Source organism: Eleutherodactylus coqui, chromosome 1 (genome assembly GCF_035609145.1).
Source record: "Eleutherodactylus coqui strain aEleCoq1 chromosome 1, aEleCoq1.hap1, whole genome shotgun sequence".
Classification (NCBI taxonomy): domain Eukaryota; kingdom Metazoa; phylum Chordata; class Amphibia; order Anura; family Eleutherodactylidae; genus Eleutherodactylus; species Eleutherodactylus coqui.
In genome coordinates, this window is record NC_089837.1 from 291,704,195 (window position 1) to 291,728,871 (window position 24,677).

Here is a 24,677-nt window from a genome sequence, read left to right on the forward strand (position 1 = left end):
ACTATTCAAATCCGCACGCAAAAAAGCATGAGGATAGGTCCTGCCCGTCCTTCTTGCAGTATTAACCACGTACAAGACAGACAGGGCGTCTGGGTCGGGTTATATCATATGATACATGTTGCTTTTCCTTTATGAAGTTATTAAGTCCCAATTCCTGAGGGGCTCCACAGTTCTGGGGTCTCTGACTGCACACTTGGGGGTCTCAGGACGAGCCGTGTGACGGTATGCTAGTGTACGACCCTTGTCTGAGGGGATACCAATGCTCAGCATAGAGCCGGCCAGTGTAAGCTCCCCAGCCCGGCCAGCGTAAGCTCCATAGCCCGGCCAGCGTAAGCTCCATAGCCCGGCCAGCGTGAGCTCCCCGGACCGGCCAGCGTGAGCTCCCCGGACCGGCCAGCGTGAGCTCCCCGGACTGGCCAGTGTGACCTCCTCAGCCCGGCCAGTATAAGCTCCCCGGACCGGTCGGTCTGACCTCCTCAGCCCGGCCAGTATAAGCTCCCCGGACCGGTCGGTCTGACCTCCTCAGCCCGGCCAGTATCTCCCCACACGGCTCTGCGGCCCCCATGTTGTCATACAGCTCACAGGGCGCGAATCCCTGCAGCTCACACACGGGAGGAGACTGGCAACAGCGCCCTGCCAATAGAGGCGAGGAGGACAGCGGTGGGAGAGGCTGCGGGCTCCGTCCTCTCCTCCGGCATCCCGCCAGTGCTCCGACACACAGAGCGGGAAGGCGGCTCAGCAGCGCAATGGCTATTGTGTTCACGGCTCTCCGGGTCTTACTGGGGCTCTTCTTTGCCTTCTCCGGGGTCATTAAACTAACAGACCAAGTGTCCGCCGAGCTGTACCGGCACATGGTAAGTGCAGCCCAGCGCTACCCGGCCTCCAGGGCTGCAGAGCACGGCCCGCACACAGCGGCGGGCCTAATAGCAGCGGTATTGCCCAGCTGTTACTGCCCTCACCCTGTGTACCCTGCAGGGCAACTTCATGTCTGCTGCCCACTATCCTCCCGTGTTCTCCAGTGCCAGGGATGTATCGTGCCCAGCAGGGATAGGTGCCTGCTAACACCTCTGGCACAACTGTCTGCAGAGAGTGTCATCCATAGATACCCAGGTGTAGTAGCATGGCCATGCCACCGCTGTGTGATGGCAGCACTATTCTGCCACTCTAACCCCTTTACTTCTATCAGATTGCATCAGAATGGAGTTAACATGAGCTCCTCTACGCTTCTTGCACGCAAACCGCGACTCCGTGCGTCGCTATGGCGCTTGTACAGCCTGAAAGCGGCTTGTGTAGTTGTCCTCTAATTCACATATTAACGGCTCTTTTACATTCTCCCTGAACCGCGGGATTCAGCGACTGAACGGCGAATGATAATTAGTTCGCTGTTCGATTTTCAGCTGGCCTAGCAATCAAGTGCCAATCAGCCCATGTAAACAGGCAGTAGGTCATCTATGAACGACGCTCATTTACTGTGATCAGAGCGATCTCCGGCGCGTTCCACCTCCGTGCACTGAGCGATCATCACTCCTGTGTAAAAGCCCTGGTGCAATGATCAATTGTCCAGTATGAAAGGACCCTAAGGCCTCATGTCCACGGGGAAAATCAGGCCGCTACGGATTCTCCATGGAGAATCCGTAGCGGGTCCCTCCTGCCTCGCGGACATGAGGGCTGAAAAAAAGAATTAACTCACCTCTCGCACGCTCCGGATCTTCCCTTTGTCACGGCTTCATCTTCTCTCCGTCGCGGCTGGATCTTCTTTCTTCGGCCCGGCGGATGTGCACGGCACGTCGGTTGCGTGCCACACGCATGCGCCGGCCCGAATAAAAAAGATCCGGCCACGACGGAGAGAAGATGAAGCTGCGAAGAAGGGAAGATCCGGAGCAGGTGAGTATATTCTGATTTTGGTCTCCCTTGGATCCGGACGGCTTCCATAGGCCTCAATAGAAGCCTGCGGGAGCCGTCCCCGCGGGAGACCCGCACGAAAATGGAGCATGGTCCAGATTTTTTCATGCTCCATTTTTAAAAAAATCACTTTTATTGACCATCCGCGGGTATTTATTTACCCACGGGTTGTCAATGCATCCCTATGGGATGCGGATCCGCATGTGGGTGATCCGCTGCGGATCTTAAATCATATTTAGCCCGTGGACATGAGGCCTAAGGCTGTCTGTCCACAGGCGATAGTTCATAGCGTGATCCGCAGCGGTAAATCACACGCGGGTCATGCTTGAAACTCTGCATAGAATAACTATGGAAAGCGCAGCCCAATAGACATGAGCGGGAAATTCATTCCAATTTTCTGCTTGTGTCTAAAAATTGCGGCATGCCACAGGTTTCCACGATGGTATAAGAATGGAGGGCCTGACGGTGTCACTATCAAAGTGAATAAGTTGAGTTGTTAAATCAATGTACAGTGAATAAGTATCGTAATGATAGGTTGCATATTACCATAGTATGTTAGGCTGAATGTAGACAATGTCCATCTAGTTCAGCCTGTTCCCCCCCCCCCCCCCCCCCCCCTCTGTGGCCAAACCGCGATATTTCTGCCGGTATTCCAGTGTGTGTGAACCCAGCCTTACAGTAAAGAACCCCCTTCTGTGTTGGTGATGAAACCTGCTTTCCTCTAGACATAGCGGATGCCCTCTTGTTACCGTTGCAGCCCTGGGTATAAACAGATCATGGGAGAGGTCCTTGTATTGTCCCCTCATGTATTTATATTTGTTCACAGGGGCAGTAGCCTAATTTTTAACGTTTAAGGCCCTTCACAGTTTAGTCTAAACTGTATGCTGCCCAGGATGAGAGAGGCTTATTTCTTGGTTAGTTCAGCCAGTAATAAGCTCAGTAATGCAGCTCAGTCTCGATTATTACTGGCTGAACTAACAAAGAAATAAGCCTCTCTCATCCTGGGCAGCATACTGTGTCCGGTTTATACTGGGCAGTATACTGTGTTTCGGATATCCTATAGATAACAACTTCCTGATGATCCGTGGGATCCACAGTAAAACGCGTCTGACAAAATTTCAAACAAAATATACATATACTTACAGTGACTTCATTATCTATATTAGCAAGGGGGTCCTGTGCTCTTTCTAAAAACTGATATAAAGTATCACGTGACATCATGTATTGATGTTCTCATGAGTGATATGATCAGCATCAATTGGCTACTCTGAAACTCGATACAATCAGCAATAGGCAATTGGTATGTTATCTAGCCTACTGCATTAGGACTATGTAGGATTGAGTATCCAAGGGATACACTAATAGGCTACTATAATATATATTCAGGACAGTTGAATAAACATCGACCTGATTAGAATACAACACTAAGGTTGCTCTGATATCCTTTGTACCTATTACAGTAGAAGGAGTACCCCTTGGAGTATCTTAGATCCATCTTTACACTCTAAATGGTGAATTGAAGGATACTCATTCCTTATTGGCAATCCGTATTGGTGTTGCCAACCAAATTCAGTGTGCTACCCGTTATTCTTTTGTTTGTTTTGTGTACTTCTGTGTTAGGTGTGCCCCATAGTGGTATATGTTTTTAAAGAAAATCAATAAATATTATTTTTTAACTTAGTCTAAACGGTGAAGGGCCTAATGTATTTATACATAGTTATTTGGTCGCCCCTTAGGCTGGGTTCACACAGGGCGGATTTGCCGCGGAAATTCCGCAAGGAATTTCGCTGTGGCAAATCCGCCTGCGGCCGCTAATCTCGGGATTAGCCAGCCATGTGAACGAGATTTCTCAGAAATCTCTTCCACATGGGACGGCCAATCCGCTGCGGTAAGTCAGGCAGGAACCGCGGCTTTTGAATATGCAGCATGTCTATTTATTTTTTCTTTCCGCTGCGGCCGCGCTCCCCTCTATGGGAGCGCCGGCCGCAGCGGAAGAGCGAGCGGCCGGGCCGCTTCAAAGCCACCTTGGGTTTTTCCGCAGCGGTTCTCCCGGCGTAAATCTCGCGTTTTTTGCTGCGGCCAAACCGCGGGATTTCCGGCGGGAATCCGCCCTGTGTGAACCCAGCCTTAGCCATCTTTTTTCCAGGATAAATAATCGAAGCTTTGATAGCCTCTCTGGGTATTCCAGTCTTCTCATTCTGTTTATTAAAGGAGATGTCTCGAGGAAGCAGTGAATTTTTTTTTTTGCCCAGTCCCCCTAATTAAGCATACATTACTAAGCCCCCCTGTAAATGACTTTTCTAGCTGGTTTGTACTTACAGTTCCAGCGTTTCAGCAACTTATAAAAATTTTCCCAAGATGGCCGCCAGCTCTTTTCCCGTCACTTGCTGTAGCCCGACGTGCGCGCTCCCGAGACGCTACCAGCTGTGTCTCCCTGACAACCAGACGCCCCGCAGCCGCCGACCGGACCCCTGGATTGAACACGGCCGACCAGTCACCCACCGCCAGGCAGCAGGTAACCGGCGCAGCCCCCCCCCCCCCCCCCCCCGAGACAGCGGCAGCCCCCCCCCCCGAGACAGCGGCAGCCCCCCCCAGCACAGCGACAGCCCCCCCCCCGGCGCAGCGACAGCCCCCCCCGGCGCAGCGACAGCCCTCCCATCGCAGCGGCAGCCCCCCCCGGCGCAGCCCGCCCCCGGCGCAGCGGCAGCCCCCCCGGCCCATCACTTACCTGGGCGGCAGGACGGCGGGACAGCTGGGCGGCTTCTTGGGACAGCTGGGCGGCTCTGCACCTTCCTCTAACAGAGGATGGTACAGAATGGCCGCTCCAGCGCGCTCCCGAGCAGTGACAGCTCGTCTGCGCATGCGCAGAAGAGCTGTAGCGGGGAGCACACTGAAGCGGCTCGTGCTGAAAGGAGAAGAACGGACTGCGCAAGCGCGTCTAAAAAAGCAAGCTGCCAGCGAATTTAGACGGAACCATGGAGACGAGGACGCTAGCAACGGAGCAGGTAAGTGAATAACTTCTGTATGGCTGATATTTAATGCACGATGTATATTACAAAGTGCATTAATATGGCCATACAGAAGTGTATAACCCCACTTGATTTCGCGAGACAACCCCTTTAACTTAGTCGCCCTTCTTTGAACCCTCTCAAGCACTGCAACATCTTTCCTGAGCACCGGTGACCAGAACTGTACACAGTATTCCATGTGAGGCCTGACAAGTGCCTTATATAGTGGGAGAATAATGTTCTCGTCCATCGCCCCTATACCTCTTTTAATGCACCCCAAGACTTGATTTTTAAAGGGTAAGAACTGCTCGCATGAGGTCATTAGGATGTTTAACTTCTCTCATTTTTATTTTTGAGGACATTATCCCAATTAATGTTACCAATAGTAGTTCTGAGCAGATCAAACTTTGCTTTACTAAAGTTTAGTTTTTTGTCGCTCCCTGGTAAGGCGTCTTGTTAAATGACAGATGGAAATTAATTATATTGTGTCCCTCAGCCTGCATCCCCGAGATTCTGTCCGGTTTGTTAGTTATTAATAAGTCTAGAGTAGCCCTTCCTCTAGTTGGCTCCCATACAAGTTGGATAAGGTAGTTATCTTTAATTGTTCTCAAGAACTTATCACCCCTATGAGATTTGCAGGTTTTGTTTTCCCATATTATATCTGGATAATTAAAGTCCCTCATAATAATTTCTGCTCCTTTCTGGTTCCCTTGGTCTATAGCCCTGTAAATTCACCGTTCAATCACACTTATCATCAAGCCATGTTTCCGTTATTCCTACTATATCATAATTTTCATCAGACATTCTTGTTTCAAGCTCACCCACTTTACCGATCAGACTTCTTGCATTTGTTGCCATACAATTTATATGGTTCTTGTTGTTCTTTCAAGCCATGTTTCCGTTATTCCTACTATATCATAATTTTCTTCAGATATTCTTGCTTCAAGCTCACCCACTTTACTGATCAGACTTCTTGCATTCGTTGCCATACAATTTATGCGGTGGTTGTTCTTTATATTCATTGTGCTACTAATGGTACTATTAGCTATTCTCTAACTGTATTAACCCCACCAGCTGCTCGACCCCCATTTCTATTACTTGCTCCCAGGACTCCATCTACACTGTCCACCCCCCCCCCTGTTTCTCTTTTTGCCCTACCCCCCAGTCCATAGTTTAAACACTCCAGCCATCTAGTCACCTTATCCCCCAGCACAGCGGCACCCTCCCCATTAAGATGCAGCCCATCCCTACGGTAGAGTCTGTAGCCGACAGGCACATTGCAGTCACTTTAAAGATCTCCCGCGGCGGAAATCTGCTTGTGAGAATCCGCCCCGCCCGTGGACAGGCGGCCTAATACGTGATTCGATGGCCCTCCCTGATCCCACGGCGGAATTTGCTTGTGTCAGAGCTCATTCACACAGATGTATTTAGTACACATGCATATTTTCCGTGCATAACACGTGATGAATGGAGGCAATGAAAGTCTATGGACTTTCATACTTTTATTCACACCTACATTGGAACTGCGAGGAAACATGCGTATAAATCACAGCATGCTCTATTTCTCTGTGTATTGAAACGCTGTCCGTTCGCAATGCCTGAAATGAACAGCGTTTAATACGGAGCCCCGCCCTGCACAGAGCGGGGGATTTGAAAAAAATTAAAAAAAAAGTCACACTGTGCATGTCCGTGACGTCAGAATCCCAGGCATGCGCAGTGCCTACCGCAGCCTGTAAGCGATCTCTGGCGGCAGAGCGAATGACAGATAAGCGTATGTGCAAATATGCTCGCCATTACAGAGTGTATTTGCGCATGAACAAGACAAGCCTTTTTTTTTTTAATTTTGCTGTTCAAAATCCACACTATTACGGAAAGATAGGGCACAATCTATCTTTTCTCGCACTTGTAAGACATACGTACAAGTAAGATAGGGCGAGGATTGTCTTATCGCATGTAGGAATATGAAGCAAGAAACACGCTCATGAGAACAAAGTAATTGAAATCACTGGCTTTGTTTCGCCACGTTTTGCGGGTGTGATTTTTTTTTTTTTTTTTTTTTTTTTTTAATGCCCGCAAAATGTTCCACAAACACGGTTGTCTGTTTAAGGGCTCATTCAGATGGGCGTATGTGTAAAACAACATATGGGCTGCAAGTGCAGTGCGAATGGCCACCAGCACTCGGACGTGTACAGTGTGACTCTTCTTTTTTTCTAAAATTCCCTGCTTTGTGCAGAGCGGGGATGCATACGGAAACACTGCCAATACGCAATGCTGCGTATGATACACGAAGAAATAGAGTATACCGGTGTGCATGGAACAATAGCAGTCCATAGACCGCGTAATACCCGTGGGAAGGATATGCGCATGCGTATTATATGGCGACAATATTAAGCCCTAAAACACAGAAGATAAATGTATAGAAATGGGCGGGGTACAGATATGTGTTTGCTATGTGTGGGTGGGGTTTCAGAAGTTGCATGAAGGTGCATTGAGTATACAGTGGGGGGGAGGGCATGTTCAGATGATGGTGGGTATCGACTTTCAGAGTGCCTTCACACTGGCGAGGAAATCACACGATTTCCCAGCGCAGTGAGGCTTCAAGAAATGCAAAATTATGAAGCCAATGGCTTCAATGGCTCCATGCATATTTGCGTGTTTTAATGCTTGCGATGCAGCGTTAAAACAAAATCGCATGTCCATTCTTTTTGCGATCTCGTCCATTGTTTCCAATGGGGCCAGCGGTAGCATCGCCAGACCCATTGAAATCAATGGGAGAGAATCATAATTCTCTGCCACTGCTGTCACAGCAGTGGCAGGAAACTCCCCACGGCAAGGATTTTTGTCAGGAGCTTGAAATATAAGCCCTACCCCGAAAATAATCCATGACTGTAAAAAAAAAAAGAAAAATAAGAATACATCACATTAGTAGCGCTGTCATCTCTAGCTCGCCTTTTTGCAGGTCCCCGGCACTCTTTTTCTGCTTCTCTTCTGGCCATCGAATGACAGCTGAGCACTGCCTCTGATTGGTCACAGCGCTCAGCCAATCAGAGGCTTTTTTCAATCTCCATCCAGAAGGGCAGCAGCAGAAGACGCGCCAGAGATGACAGTGCTACAAAGGTGATGTTTTCTTCTTTTTTTTTTTTTCTTTTTATAGTCATGGATTATTTTCGGGGTAGGGCTTATATTTTAAGCCCCCCCCCCCCCCCCCAAATCCTCGTCGCGCGGAGTTCCCTGCCACTGCTGTGACAGCAGTGGCAGAGGATTGCCATTCTGTCCTATTGATTTCAATGAGGCTGGCGCTACTGCCGCTGGCCCCATTGTAATCCATGAAGAAGACCACTATCTCCTGCTGTGACTGTGACAGCCATGGCAGGAGATTCCTTCAGCCCTACAGGGATGGGAGGCTGTTTGCCTCGCACCCAGGGCTTCAAGAAGAATTGCAAGAGCAATATTGGGGTGTCAATCACATCCCAATATCGCTCTCGCCAGTGTGCAGGAGCCCTCAGAGAGTGTCATTGAGGTATAATGTTTTGTTTTTTTATCTTATAGTTCAGCTTTATTCACAAAGTGTGATAATTGTCTTGGCAACAAAAGAGTAGAAAGGTCTTTCCAGCACTACACTATTGATGACCAATTCTCAGGGAAGGTCATGAATAGGTGATGGTTGGGGGTCTGCCGCTGGGGTCCCCGCCAAACAACTGATTCAAATGTACGGAGCTGCTCTTGGGCGATGTGACTGATGTACATCTCATTACAGGCCTGTGAAGATGCCACAGGGCTTACGCCAGTCTAACTGTCTCTTCAACCAGCTGATTGCCATGGACTCGGCTGATCCACTATTGATGCCCCATCTGGTGGATAGGTCATCAGCTGTATAGCCCCAGAAAAGCCCTTGAAGAAACACTTTTTTTGGCCTATCTCAAACTAGAATGCAACTGCTGAGAACCCTTAGGATTCACTCACATGAGGGAATTTGTGCAGCTAACCTACATGCGCAATTTTTAGAACTTCTGGTTTCCTATGGAAACATTCAGATGAAGGAATTTTAGCCGCTCATAAAAAAAAATCACACCTAAAAAGATAGGACATCAGCAACTGAAATTCCCTGCTGCTCGAAAAGATAGCTTCTGACCTATCTTTAGTTCTCAAAGCGTAGAAGCCCCCATAACCCAAAGGGGTTTCCCTGTAGTGGAGATGGAGTGATTCCTGAGCAGCGTGGGAAACCTCTCCATCTCCCCTTCAGGGGAATCCCTCCATCTCCCCTGCAGGGGAATCCCTCTATCCCAAGCAATGAAGGGAAGCCCTGGGGGATCCCCCTTCATCTCCACGGGGCTTTCCTTCACTGGGAGAGAGAGAGAGAGAGAGAGAGAGAGAGAGAGAGAGAGAGAGACGAAGGGAAGCCCTGGGGAGTCCCCTTAATGAACCCTGCGATGAAGGAAACCCCCGGTGGGACATTTAAAAAGTCCAAAATTTGCTCTTTACAGGGACTTCGGGGCTGCTGCTGCGATGTCTCTCTCTATCGTCCCTGAACTCTCGAACATCTGCCCATTTCTTCCATCGCTCATCGGTGTTGTTTCAAAGCTGATACAGCTTGGGATTACAGCGCGTAAAAGTTGTCCATTCACGCAATTTTTTTTGCGCGGCTAACTTCTACACAATTTTGATGGCCGCGTGAATGAGTCCTTATCTGGAGTTTCTGATAATATGTGTGAAATTGCTCATACACCTTGATAAATGTCATAAACCTTTATAGCCTGTGATCACATGTTCCGTTTTTGTCACAGAGTTTTGGCACTTAATCCATTTGTCCTTTGTCATGTACATGTAAGTCACAGATGTACGGGTCGGGTATGAAATGCGCTTGGGACCAAGCAAGCTGCATACTTGGTGGGTGACCACTGTTTGAAACAAAGGATACCTGCTGCAAATGGCCGTTCAGAAGGGAATCCCCCCTCCGACTCCCCATTTGGCCCGCCATGTCATGGGATCCAGGGATGTTGATTGCTTCTGTGGTAGCGCTGGGGTAACTGGAATACCCTTTTAAGCCCTGCCTGCTCACATGTAGCATGTGTGCTGCGTATTGTAAGGTGCAATCTGCAAAGAAAAATCTACTGTGGACTCTACCCATGTGAACACAACCTTAGCTTTGTTCATGGGGCTCTTAGATGAGTCTCTAAACCCAGTTGAAATTGTCCATTACATCTCTTGCAGTTCAGTTACAGATCTTTCTCCATTCCCTCTACAGCCTAAATCAACTAAAGCCAAACTTCAACGAAGTTGTTGGTGTGCTGCTCCCCCTGGTGGCCACAGTGTTTAATGACTCTTTGAAACTTTTAAAAACATCCTCACAGTTTGTGTATTAAAGAGGTTGTACCTGAATTTCAAGTTAACCCCTACCCACTGGATATGGAATAACTTAGTGATCGGTGGGGTCTCACTGGGAAGACCCCCCCCCGCCAGTCTCGAGAACAAAACTCCCATGTCCTGCTCTGTTGTCACTGTAGGGGTTACTTCTCCCACAGTGACCACTATGAGTAGCACGCTGGCTGCACATGTGCGGTCAGCACTCCATTCATTTCAATGGGCTGACATACCCACACAGGAGGTTTGCATGGAGAGTTCAGCAGTAAGAGCGGGTATGCCTTCACAAAATAGGGTGGTGACGAGAGGGTAAAGCGGCCACTTTTCCTTATGTATTTGTTTGATTCAACATGGTGCATTTGCATAATGGGCGCCTTAAATATGAAGTCAGATTTTCAGTTTATAGTAAATAACTTAGCTTTGAATGTGGAGAATGCTCTATTACAGCATGGTGGCCGCTTTAATACCAGTTTTCTGGTGATGGATTCCCTTTGTAGCCCTTTTTGGTTTTTTTTCATATTTAAATTTTTTTCCTCCCCCACTTTCAAAAAAAAATCACAACTTATTTTTGCAGATACATACCTAGAGGAGGGCTTGTGTTTTGCAGGACGAGTTGTATATTTCAATAGTGCTATTTAACGTAATATATAATTTACTGCAAAATGTAAAAATTTCTAAGTATTGAGAGGGGAAAAAATGCAACTGTGCTTTTGCAACATTCAGGATGCAGTAAAAACTATGATGTGCTATCCTTTTTCTGTAAGTTAGTACAATTACGGTGATAACAAATCTATATAGTTTTTTTAATGTAGCTCAACCATAAAGGAATCACCACTGAAGCCTGTGAGTGGCTGAGCAGTCACATGCACAATGAACGGCATGTGACCGCCCAGCCTACATGTGGCGGGCACTTTTTTTTACACTTTTGCTACTTTTTCTAATATTTAACCCCTTGAGGACCAGGCTGTTTTGTACATAAAGGACCACATTTTACCCATGTGGCTGTTTATCTGGCTTATTATTTTTTTCTTCAGCTACCAAAATAGTTTTTTTGCTGTGTTTTTTGTTCCATGACATAGAGCTTTTTTTTAAATATCTTTTTTCACTGACTTTTTTTCTCAGTTTTTTTTTTAGTTTTAATGGAAGTAAATTGGTATATTGATGCTAAAATAAAGCGTGGAAATGGGTTCCTAATTTTCTGGGTATGTTTTAATATATAATATGTATAGTTTTGGAATACTAGGCGCAGACAGCGATGGTTTTGGTTGGCGTCAATGGTGGGTGATTTTCCCTTTTTATCTATATATTTTTTATTTTATTCAGCTAATTTGGTTTTAACTTATTTTTGTAACTTTTTTTTTTACCATCTCTGACCCACATGATGTCATATAACACCTCTGGGGGGTCATTCACATTGTCTTTTTCTTTTTCTCTTTTTTAATTTCACACTTTTCCACTGTAGTTATAGGCATCCATAGGAGCCCTAGATACAGGGGAAAACATCCCCCTGTGGTGACATTAGTAACTAACAGACCTGATCAGGGTCTGCTAGGAACCCATAGCTCTGTAGTGACAGGGGGCCCCCAGGATTCACGTAGCCAGGAAAGATAGGGCAGAAGCAGTTAAAAAACGCTTTTCCCTTCTTTTCTGGGTCCTCTACTGTGTCTGACAGCTAAGGAGTAGAGATGAGCGAAGTACTCGGACACGCCCCTTTTTCACTCGAGCGCCGCGATTTTCGAGTACTTCCGTACTTGGGTGAAAAGATTCGGGGGGCGCCGTGGGTGAGTGGGGGGTTGCAGTGGGGAGTGGGGGGGAGAGAGAGAGTTCCCCCCTGTTCCCCGCTGCTACCCCCCGCTCTGCCACGCCTCCCCCCGCCCCCGGCGCCCCCCGAATCCGAAGTACTCGAAAATAGCGATGCTCGATCGACTAATTACTCGAAACGAGTATATTCGCTCATCTCTACTAAGGACCCAACCTGCAAATGATCACAAGTTCAAGTCCTGTAAAGGGACTGAAGGATTTTTTTTTTTACTAACCCTTTAAAGACCAAGCGCCGTAAATATACGGTACTTGGACCTTAAAAGGTTAATGAGGCTTATTTTTTTTAAACTTTTCTTTTAATTCCCCATATAGGACTTGAACTTGCAATCATTTGATCACTCATACAGTATATACCCGGCGGGTGTTGGCTGTCAGAGATTCCTGACACCCACTGTGTATGTAGTGGGCTCGACTCTTGAAGCCGGCTACATACGCAGACACCTGACATGCGCCGTACGGTGCATGTCAGGAAGGGGTTAATATATAATATATTAATGAATGATATTGAATATTGTGATGTCGGAGTTGGTATATGCCTACTGATTCTGACCACCTAAGGGCTCCTACCCAATTGCCTTTTTTTTACTCTGTGTTAACACTGCATTTTTTTTAACGCAAATGTCAATGGGACTTTCCAATGTTAAAAACGCATCACACAAAAATTGCAAAGAACAAACTTGTGATGCGTTTTTAATAGAGTTGAGCGAACGTGTTCGGCCCCGCCCCTTTTCGCCCGAGCACCGAACTTTGCGAGCAATTCCGTGCTCGGGCGAAAAAAGTTCGGGGGTCGCCGTGGCAGCGCGGGGGGGTGCGGCGGGGAGTGGGGGGGAGAGGGAGAGAGAGAGGGCTCCCCCCTGTTCCCCGCTGCTGCCGCCCGCGCCGCCGCGCCTCTCCCCGCCCCCGGCGCCGGCCGAATCTTTACGCGCGGACACTGAAGTCCTCGGTAAAGCCGGTGTCTGGGTGCGTAAGTGTTCGTTTAGAACACGTTCGCTCATCTCTAGTTTTTAACATTAGAAAGTCCCATTGACATTCGTGTAAAAAAACCAAAAAAAAGCGCAAGTGTGTAGGAGACCTAAGGCCTCATGTCCACGGGGAAAATCAGATCCGCTGCAGATTCTCCATGGAGAATCTGCAGCGGGTCCCTCCTGCCCCGCGGACATGAGGGCTGAAAATAGCAATTTAAAAGCATTTACCTTTCCGTAGCGGACGGCGAAGATCAGCTGTTCCTCACGGCCGGATCTTCATTTTCGGCCGGCGGATGAATACCTGACGCCGGCGGCACATCGCCGGCACGTCGTCGACGTGCCGCGCGCATGCGCCGGGCACATCCGCCGAGCCGAAGCAAGGGAGATGCAGCCGTGAGGAAGAGCAGAGCTTCGCGGCCCGCTGCGGGTGAGTAAATGCTTTAAATTCCTATTTTAGGTCTCCCGCGGATCCGGACGGCTTCCATAGGCTTCAATAGAAGCCCGCGGGAGCCGTCCCCGCGGGAGACCCGCATGAAAATGGAGCATGGTCCAGATTTTTTCATGCTCCATTTTTTTTTAAATCACTTTTATTGACGATCCGCGGGTATTTATGTACCCGCGGGTGGTCAATGCATCCCTATGGGGTGCGGATCCGCGCGCGGGAGATCCGCTGCGGATTTTAAATGTCATTTTGCCCGTGGACATGAGCCCTAAAGCTTTCGCCAAGTAAAATTCCTGAAATTCCTTACTGTTGTATTAGAATTTGTTGTACATGGAGTGTGTAATCCTGCCCCAATGCACATACTTCCCAAATAAAGCCTGAAGAAGGGCTATTGGTAACCTCACTCCTTTTCCTATGCAGAAGTCCCGCTTTGTTCAGTCTGCTGATGTGTTCCCACTCAAAGACTTTGGTTGGAAGCCTGATCCGTACCAGTACCTGCAGGCCGTGGGATGGATAGAGCTGGTGGCTGGACTACTGCTGGCGTTTGGCCCTCGGATTCTTCAGGAGATTAGCAACCTTATGCTTTGCATTATCATGATTGGTAAGGCTGATTTATTTGGTTTGCATGTTTACTTGACAATTTAATAAGCCTCTTTTGCGTTAACCCTCCCCTAACTGCGGTGCTTTTTCTAGTTCTTGACTGTTTACAGTCATTAGGAAACTATATCACTGGGACTCTTCAGCATTCTTTTATTTGTTCCTAATGGATCCATATGTATTTTCTCTTTTTATAACCAAAAAACAGATGTGTAAGGTTTGTGTCACAGGAGCGTATGTGTATTAATGCTGTCTTTTTGTGCATCGGGTGTTGCATATTTACATGGGCTACAGCTTGTCTGTACTTATTGTGTGGGCAAAAAACACGCACTGATGCTCTCAGCCAAAGAAATGGGCAATTGGTTTAATGAAGTTAAGATGTTTTCTTTTCCTGCGCAAATCAGCAGGAAAATACAGCATGCTGTGGTTTTTTTTCTCTTTCTCGTGCGACACACTTGCAGAAGCAAAATATGCGCTTTTGAGCGAACCTATTGGAATCAACGGGTTCTATTTTTTGCTGATCCTGCGCACAAAATTTTCATGTGCAAATACGCCTGTGTGATACAAGCAGAAGCAAATGGCTATGTCAAAAAAAGGATACTTAGTTCCCATTCGCACCTGCATTAGGGCTTCAGTCACAATTCAGTTTCTCTGTTCCATTTTATGTAGCAGAAAAACTGAATTAAAAGAGAAAAAAATGTTTCCATTTTTTTTCCTTATTGACTTTGATAAGTTTAAAGGAAAAAAAAGGAAAATTTTCAGTTTGTTTCCATTATACCAGGTCCCCGTTTTTTTTATAGGAAGGAACAGAGTCAAAGTAAATGGAAGGCTTTCTGGTTTGAATTTTTTTTAACTTTTTGAAATCAACAGGTCAAAAAAAAATTTTTAATTTAGGGATTTTGCTCCAAACACAGAACAATGCAATCGAATTGTGGCTGAAAGCCTAACGCAGGTGTGAATCGACTCTTCGTTTTTGTTTCCAATAGTTAAAAATTAGAGATGAGCGAACGTACTCGTTTAGGGTGATTTCGCAATCAAGCATCGCTTTTTTCGAGTAATTGAGTACTCGGGCCAAAAGATTCAGGGGGCGCCGGGGGTGAGCGGGGGGGTTGCAGAGGGGATTGGGGGGGGGGGGGAAGAGAGCTCCTCCCTGTTCCCCACTGCTTCCCCCCGCTGCTTCCCCCCTGCTCGAGTAGTCTGTTACTCGAAAAAAGCGATGCTTGATTGCGAAATCACCCTAAACTAGTACGTTCGCTCATCTCTATTAAAAATCCATTATGATCACATTTGAACAGATCCATCGTTTGTCTGAAATGTAACTTGCACATGCGCAGTTGTATTAGGTCTGTTAACCCCTTAGTAACCAAGCTGTTTTTGTTTTTTCATTTCGTTTCTTCCTCCCACCTCTTAAAAAATCATAACTCTTATTTATCCATCGACATCGCTCTATGAGGGCTTGTTCTTTGCGGGACGAGTTGTATGTTTTAATGGTACTATTTAATGTATCGTATGTACTGAAAAACTTTTTAAAAATTCTAAGCATAGAGTAATGGAAAAAAATGAAATTCTCCTATGTCAGTGTGTCTTGCTTCTACAGTGCACAAACTGCAACAAAAATTAAATGATAACTTTATTCTCTGGGTCAGTGCGATTACTGCGATCGCACTGACCCATAGATTTTTTTTTTTGATGCACTAGTATTTTTGGGCATGGCTTGATAAGCATTCTGCCATGACAGCCCTGGGGCTTTTCAAAAAGCCCCAGCTGCCATGACACCCGCACTGCTCCCTGCGGTCTCATCACAGGGGACCGTACAGGACTTGACAGCAGCATTTAAAGGGTTAACAGCTGATCGAAGTTGTTGCCACCGGGTGTCGGCTGTAATAAACAGTCCGCACTTGCGCTGTATGAAGATAGACCACCGATTCATGTCATCAAAAGGCATATCACGCGGTCACTAAGGGGTTAAATAGAAGCCCAAACTTATACAAACAAACTGTTTTTTGTGTGCATTCACCCCCCCTTAGGCCGGCTGCACACGTGCGTGACGGGCTCCGCCGCGGAATATTCCGCGGCGAAGCCCGTCACGGCGCCCCCCCAGAGACCCCATACTTACCAGCGGATCCGTCGTTCTGGGTCCCGCATGACACTTCCCCGCCCACCGCCGCCACGTCATATGACACGCCGGCCGCGTCACATGACACGCCCACCGCGTCATATGACGCGGCGGCGGTAGGCGGGGAAGCGTTTTCACGCGATCTTCCGCTGTGCTACAGCGGGAGATAGCGTGAACGGACGGCTTCCATTGACTGCAATGGAAGCCGTCTGCGCGTACACCCGCGGCAAATAGAGCATGCCGCGAGTGAGGACGGGAGATTTCACAATGCGGAATTCCGCGGTGGAATTCCGCACTGTGTGCCCTGAGCTATTAGGTTCAATAGAACCTTATAGCTGCGGGCAACGCAGCGGATTTTCGCCGCGAATTACGCGGCGGAAATCCGTTCGTGGGAAGGAGGCCTTAAGGTGCAATGTAAATAAGACAAAAAGGAAAACTTATTTTGTTAATTTTACCTTCCTTTTTTTCTTTTGGATGGGGGGAAAAAAAGTCCCGCAGGTCCATCCTTTTTTTGTTTTTCAAGCAAAAAAGAAAGCAGATGGAACTAAAACAAGTCCCACTGAGGTCAATGGAGATTTAATTGGATCCATTTTTTCTGCTCTTAACTTAGAAGAGAAAAATGTAAAAGGAAATGCTGTTGTAAACCCAGCCTTAAATATTGGTAAATTGTCATATTACGTAGAACTTATGCACATTTTTATTAGTGGTTAAGATCAGGTAGTATGATTAACATAAATGAATAACATTTGACAGTCCAGATCAGACATCTAAACCTGTGATGCCATAAAGTTAAAATGCATTGGTGGTTGTTATCATAAACATACTGCATTAGTTATCCCTATAACATGGAACTAGCCACCTATCTCAAAGAAAAAAAATCGACAACACCCATCCAGTCTGGTTTCCGCCCGATACACTCGACCAAAACCGCCCTCACAAAAGTATCAAATGATCTGATGACGGCAAAGTCGAGAGGCGACTACTCCCTACTAATCCTCCTTGACCGCTCTGCTGCATTTGACACTGTTGACCATGACCTCCTTCTCACTATGCTTCGCTCCATCGGCCGAAAGGACACTGCTCTCTCCTGGTTCTCATCCTACCTCTCTGAACACTCTTTCAGCGTCTCCTTAGTTTGTTTTATCTCCTCTTCACTTCCTCTTGCTGTCGGGGTCCCACAGGGCTCGGTCCTTGGTCCCCTTCTTTTCTCTATCTACACAGCCCCAATTGGAAAAACCATCCACAAATTCGGACTCCAACACCGTCTCTACGCTGATGACACCCAGTTCCCCTGACATCTCCGCATTACTCCTCGAAAATCTCATTGACTGTTTGTCTGCTGTCTCTAACTCCCTTTTTCTCAAACTTAACCTCTCAAAAACTGACCTCCTCGTTTATCCGTCTTCTACCAGCCAACATCTCTATATCAGTATCTGGCACCAACATAACCCCTAGACAGCACGCCCGCTGCCTTGGGGGTCACACTAGACCTCTCTTTTACCCCCACATTCAATCTCTGTCCCGAACATGCCACCTGCCTCTCAGGAATATTGCTAAAATCAGGCCGTCCCTCACTACGGACACGATAAAGACACTCGTTATCACTCTCATCTGTTCTCAACTCGACTATTGCTACTCACTGTTCATTGGCCTTAGCCACACCAGGCTCGCTGCACTAGAATCCATTTTAAACGCTAGGCTAATTTTTCTATCCAGCCATTTCTCAGACGCCTCTGCACTATGATAGTTATTGCATTGGCTGCCCATCCACTGCAGAACTAAATTTAAACTCCTCACACAGAAAGCTCTCTATGTTGCCGCGCCACCATACATCGCCTCCCTCCTGTCAGTACACCACCAAGCCGCACACTCCGATCCGCTGACACACTCAGACTAAACGCTCCTTTAATACAAAACCTCGCATGCTCGCCTCCAGGACCTCACCAGAGCAGCACCCATCCTCTGGAACGCTCTACCCCAAGGCATCTGGACAATTCCCAATGTGCAAAACTTCAGACGTGCCTTAAAAACGCACCTGTTCAGGGAGGCATGCCAAATCTCCTGACCTAGTCCCCCTGCCCCTCCCTATGGCTCCCCACACCTTCAAGCCTATCTATCGCGTATGTCCTCTACCCCTGCAACTCCTTACCGCCCCCACTGCATTTTCTTCCCAATAACTGATTTTACACATGTAATTCGCATGCTGGCTGTGTTCCCCCGTGCCTTATTCCCCCCTCCCCTTCCCCTCCCACCCCTTCCCCTTCCCCCCCCCTTCCCCTTTCCCCCCCTTCCCCTTGTACCTCCTCTATCCCCCCTCCCCGTTTTGTTTGAAACCAACTGTATATCACATGTAATTGTTGTATTGTCTGTGATCTTCCATGCTTGAAAGCACTGCAGAATAAGTTTACGCTATACAAATAATTATTATTATTACATTTTCAAGTAACTGTAAATAATATGTTATGTCTTATGCAAAAATGGCTCTAGTAACATAATAGAAAATATAGAGCTGTTTTAAGGTTTATATAGTGCCGGTCACTGCATTGGCTGCCTGTTAAATACAGAATTCAATTTATACCCACTACCTTCATCCATAAAGCGCTCCACAGCACAGCGCCACCCTACATTGCCTCCCTAAATTCAATCCAGCGCCCAGCTCAGGCCCTCTACTCTGCTAATGAAATCAGACTGAGCGCCCCTTTAATTCGAGCCTCTCATTCCCGCTTCCAAGACTTCTCCAGAGCAGCACCTGTCCTCTAGAACGCGCTACCCCAAAATATCCGAGCAATCCATGACTCACAAAACTTCAGACATGCTCTAAAAACACACCTCTTCAGGGAGGCATACCACATACCCTAAACAAACCCCTCTGTACTCCGCCTGATAACATGCTCTGTCCTATTGACTGCAATCCTTGCTAGCCACCATCAACCGCCCCCTGCAGCGGGCGCTCACTCTGCAATCCATCGGACCCCTGCGATGTGATTGCAGGATCCTGATGAGTTGCTATGGTACTCGGAGGCTTGAAGATTGCCTCAAGGTCTGCCAGCAACGGTGGCGTTATAAGGCTCGTCCTCTGACTGAGCTCCATATGTTATATAATGCACTGCTATACTGAAGTATTAGAACGATCAAGTGTAGTGGAATTCAAGCCCCCTAGTGAAACAAAAGTAGAAAGTGAAAAAAAGGTAAAAAAATAACTAAAATCAAAACCCCACCTTTCTTCGTGTAGTATGTAACACCCCCCCCCCCCCATAAATTTGGTATCGCCACATTTGTAATGACCCAAGTAAAAAGGTTCACACAGTGTAAGCCATGAAAAGAAAATTTTAAAAAAGGCGAAAATAGGTAAAATCAGCTTTGAACGTGGCGATAGAAAAAAAAAAATTATTTTGAAGTGTAAAAATGGTTCAGGAAAGAAAGCACTACATAAATTTGGTATCAGCATAATCCTACTGACTTACAGAATTCATTTATTATTTATACCACTCTGTGAATGCTGCTAAAAGTTAAAAAAAACAAACGATGCCAGAATTGCAGATTTTGTTAATCTTGCCTCTAGAATAAAATGTAATCTCATGGCACCAAAAACAAGCCCTTGCTCCATCAATGAAAAAATAAAAATGCTATAGCTCTTGGAATGCGGCAACACAAAAGCAAATCTTTTTATACAAAAAAAACAGCAAAACATAGGAAAACTGGAATGTGGGTACCCAGAGTTTATTGTTTATTCTACGTGCTGAACGCCAAATGAAGACCAAAAACAAATGGTGGAAATTCTTTTTCCCCCCCCAAGTTTCCCTAAAAAAATTCAACTTCTACAATATATGCTCCCCAAAATGATGTCATTAAAAAATCAAGATCTCATATGGCTAGGTCGACTGATAATGTAAAAAGCTCTGGCTCTAGCAATGCAACGATGAAAAAGACAGAAAAATTAGTTGGTCTTTAGGGTGCAAACAGGCTTTGGTACCAAACCGTTAAATAAATAGGGTAGCATACATAAAGCTGTATGAGCCAGTCGTCAGCAGGTATCTTTGTATATACAGAAGTGAAGTGTATGGTGGGGGATACTTTGGGGTGAAGGGTCAGGTTCTAAGGGGGAATATAGAAATGGTGTAAATAGAGAAAAAATTAGATTAGGTATGAGTATGAAAGACCTCCTTTATAAGATGTGTTTTTAGGCCACACTTAAAACTGAATGTTGGAAATCATCTGATTGTCTGAGGTAGCGCATTCCAGTATATATTATGTATACCTCCCACTCCTATTCCATCTAATAGGAGTGGGAGGTATATATAATATATATTAATCATAATTATCCCATGTATAAACACAATTTACAAACTTTAACTGTTTTGCTAACTTCTGATGTACTAATATATTGGCCTTTTTATGTCTAAGGCCGCCTGCAGACGGCCGGGTTGGATCCGTTTGCGAGAATTCTCGCAGCGGGACCCGACCCGAGCCCCTGCAGAGAGCAGCGTGTACTCACCTGCTCCCGCGGCCTCTGCTGTTTGATGTGCCGGCAGCCCCGCACAGAAATAGAGCATGCCGCGATTTGCTCGTGCGGACAAATCGCGGCCGTCTGCCTAGGATTGCGTTTGTTAACGCAATCCTATGGCAGCTTCCACGGGCGGAAATTCCGCAGGAAATCCCGCAGCGGACTTTCTGCCTGTCTGCAGGCGGCCTTAGGTAGAAATTTTCTTTAACACATCTATTTCTGTTCTGATATTATTTGCAATTTTTGTCTTTTAGGTGCAATATACACTCTACTAGTACTGAAGGAGCCAATTGCCATCTGTGCCCCAGCCACTGTCAGTCTGGGGCTTCTCTTGCTGCTTATTATTCGTGGACCTGGCAAAAAATCCAAATCAAAGGCTGAGTAAGAAAGCTTAGATGTCATGTTGACCAGGGTCGGACCAATCACCTTTCAAGACCTAAATCTGTTTTGCTTTGTGGGACAAGAATAAACTCTGTGATTACATAGACTCTTACGGTTGTCTCCATTGACTTTTATTCACCCAGCCTTTTGGGCCTGGTGTGTTTAATATCTAACTATTCTGTGATACACAGTAGATCTCAGGTTTTACCATAAGGATAGGAAAGGGTCTGCCATGTCTTTTTAAGTCATCAGGACAGTGACCAGTTATCTCACTATAAAGGGTTAACTTTTTTTTTACGGATCAAATTTGTACAATATGTTGGATGCATTATCTGCTTTCAGACTTTTGGTGCAGTATATTTTGGTGTATGTCAAGGGCAAAATAAAAATTCTTCATTTCGAAAATACATATTTTAGGGTCCAGTTCATTTGTCATTTTGGCCAGTTAAAGCCATAGATTAGTTAACTGCCCTATTCATAATATGAAAGGGCAGTTAACTAATTATCAGTGTATGCAAACATGTTACATGCTAATTTTTTAAATGTAAATGTAACCCCTTAGTGACCAGCCTATAGTATTTTTACGTCCTGGCTGGGCTTTAATACATAGGGCCGTAAAAACACGCCAGCCCTGTAGAATAAAGCCGTATGGCTGTGGACGACAACCTAAAGCTGTCATGGAGGAGGGGGGGGGATATGTAACCCCTGGTCACACGATCGCATAAGAGTAAATAAATTATTTTTTAAAAGTTAACGTTTTAGCTCCATACACGGATCGGATCCATGAGGGGAGCTGAAACTCTAAAATGTCCCTGCTCCTGGCTACCAAATGACCTAGCCAAGAGACTGGAGATTTAATGCAAAAATAAAAAAAAAGTTAAAGTTTCACCTCCCGTCACGAATCCGATCTGTGAGGGAAGGTGAAGTTACTTACCTAAGGCCTCAGTAATGTCTCCTGACAGGAACTTTATCTGTGGACCTTTCCCAAGCTTTAACGCATGTGCCCATTGGCAAAAGTGATCAGTGAGGGGAGTTGAAACTTCTTACCAGAGGCCTCAACGGCTTCAGTGCATGCGCCCGCCGGCAAAATGCCGGACACATGTACAGGAGCCGGACAGCGCCCGGAAAACTTAAAATATCCTTGCTCCTGAATACCAAAGGTCCCAGGTCACATGATAAAAAGGTAGCAATCTACCCCAAGCCGGTCTCACATGACCAGATAGAAATTTCAGATTCCGCATTCAGTTGATCTGTGGTAATACACGGATCAATCAAATGCACGGATTACACAATTCCACTCACATTAGTGGGTTGGAATTACGTAATCGAGTTACAGAAAACCGAACGCAGCAGCTTCTATTTTACCGCGGATATCCGTGACATAGAGCCCATTGTGCTCCATGGTCGCAGATACGCATGCAGCCCATACTCAACTATATTGTGTACCGGCTATGGGTACCTGCGTCTTCGGTAAGCAACAGTGCAGGAAATATAAACAAAAAAAGGTGTACTGTGCATGACTGCCTGTGTGAGTACGCAGTTATACACAATACATGTCGTGACTGGGCTCACACCTGGGATCCGCTGCGGGCCACCACAAGCGGATTCCACATACGATCATGTGAGCCCGGCATTACTCACAATGCTACCTGTAATACGAAATTTACAAGAAGTCCCTGGGAACGCTCGCCTTCCTGCAGTTGCAGGAGCAGCTTATTGAACACCTAAGGCTGGCTGCACACGGATGGGTTGGATTCTGCATGTAGAATCCCGCAGCAGAATCTGACCCCCTGTCCAGCCGGCATCTGCGCATACCTTTCTTCTATCCTCACTGTACTGCGAATGGTCCGCAAGGCATGCTGTCGGACATGCGCAGTACAGATATTTTTTTTTAACACTGCTTTTCCGGTGTCATCACCTAACGATGCGGAATCCACGACCTTTCCGGAATGTCATTGCAAAAGGGGCACAGATTGGATGGCTTCCATTGACTTAAATGTAAGCTGTTCGCACAGAATCCGCGCAAAAATGGAACATGCTGCGATTTTTTTTTTTCCCTCCATGAGCAGAAAATTGCCATTGATTTCTGCTCCTGTAGAGGAAAAAGCGATTTTCAATAGCATGTTATGGGCAGTATTTGCTACAGAATCTGGAGGCGGTTACCTGCTCTGGATTCCGCAATGCAAATCCGCCGTGTGCAGACGGCGTAAGACTGCTCGCGCCGGAGAGCTGGTCTGCGCATGCGCAGAAGACCTCGGCGGCGCGAGCACGCCGGAGCGGCCCCATTGAACAGAGCAGAAGACCGCACAGCGCAAGCGCGTCTAATGGAAGGAGAAGACAGCGTTAGTCGGCGCCATGGAGACGGGGACGCCAGCACCGGAGGGGTAAGTGTATAACTTCTGTATGGCTCATATTTAATGCACGATGTATCGATGTATATTACAAAGTGCATTAATATGGCCATACAGAAGTGTATAACCCCACTTGCTGCCGCGGGACAACCCCTTTAATGCAATATTTCTGTTAAACTTTTTTGAATTAAAGCTAAAAAACTACACTTCAATCACATTGCGATGGCTCTCTTTAAAATTCATTGTGTGATGTACAGAAGGCTGAGTTATGAAAAACTGTGTCACCATCCAAGTATTGTATCTCAATGTAAATGTTTGTCTATTTACATTTGTTTGTAAATATATGTTTATATATTCTCCCCATAGAGCCTGTTTGGGCCTTGTTGGCCCTGCTGTAATTGTATGGGAGATGTGAGAATGGATAATATGGAGTGGGCTCAGGAACTGACCTGGCTCCACATGTGCCAGCTGTGTTACTAACCAAAGTATTTATCTAAATTGTAATCCTTGTATTTGTCCAGAAATTACTAAAAGCACTCCTTCCTTTAGGCTGCATTCCCACGAACGTATATCGGCCTGGTTTTCACGCCGAGCCGATATACGTCGTCCTCATCTGCAGGGGGGGAAGGATGGAAGAGCTAGGAGCAGGAACTGAGCACCCGCCACCTCTCTGCCTCCTCTCTGCCCCTCTGCACTATTTGCAATGAAAGGAGGCGGGATGGGGCGGGGCTAAGTTCCGAGAATTAGCCCCACCCCCATTCTGCCTCTCCCCATTGCAAATAGTGCAGAGGGGCAGAGCGGGGGCGGGAGCTCAGTTCCTGTTCCTGGCTCTTCCATCCTTCCCCCCCCCCCCCTGCAGATGAGGACGACGTATATTGGCTCGGCGTGAAAACCGAGCCGATATACGTTCGTGGGAATGCAGCCTAAAGGAAGGAGTGCTTTTAGTAATTTTTGGACAAATACAAGGATTACAATTTAGATAAATACTTATTGTTCTTTAAAACAATTCCAAGCACTTACACAATTCAAATAATTAATTTGGGTTGTCTTTGTTTTAGTTTTAACATGCTACAATAAGGATATGTATGATTGTTCTCACTGAGAGAAACCAAGTAATCTTGTAGATATGATACCCTTTAATGGCTAAGAATATGTTCACACACAGCAGAAGTTCTGCAGTCATCTCACAATGAGTGCTAGATTATAATTTGGATAATTACTCTGATTTA

The 24,677-nt window shown here is 46.5% G+C and overlaps 1 protein-coding gene across 1 annotated transcript; it reads left to right on the plus strand.

The window, feature by feature from the left end:
* Window positions 1–643: 643 nt before the first annotated feature.
* TMEM35B (transmembrane protein 35B) lies at window positions 644–21,209 on the plus strand. The gene is made up of 3 exons (XM_066573275.1): window positions 644–854; window positions 13,920–14,100; window positions 20,971–21,209. The coding sequence occupies exons 1-3, from the start codon at window positions 747–749 to the stop codon at window positions 21,099–21,101; spliced, it is 420 nt and encodes a 139-aa protein (XP_066429372.1). The 5' UTR covers window positions 644–746; the 3' UTR covers window positions 21,102–21,209.
* The last annotated feature ends 3,468 nt before the right edge of the window (window positions 21,210–24,677 follow it).

Bases quoted from the DNA above. Each gene is read 5' to 3' on its own strand.
- TMEM35B (XM_066573275.1), top strand. From the start codon at position 747: ATGGCTATTGTGTTCACGGCTCTCCGGGTCTTACTGGGGCTCTTCTTT. The intron at 855-13,919 runs GTAAGTGCAGCC...TTTCCTATGCAG, and splicing joins CCGAGCTGTACCGGCACATG to AAGTCCCGCTTTGTTCAGTC. The intron at 14,101-20,970 runs GTAAGGCTGATT...TTTGTCTTTTAG, and splicing joins GCTTTGCATTATCATGATTG to GTGCAATATACACTCTACTA.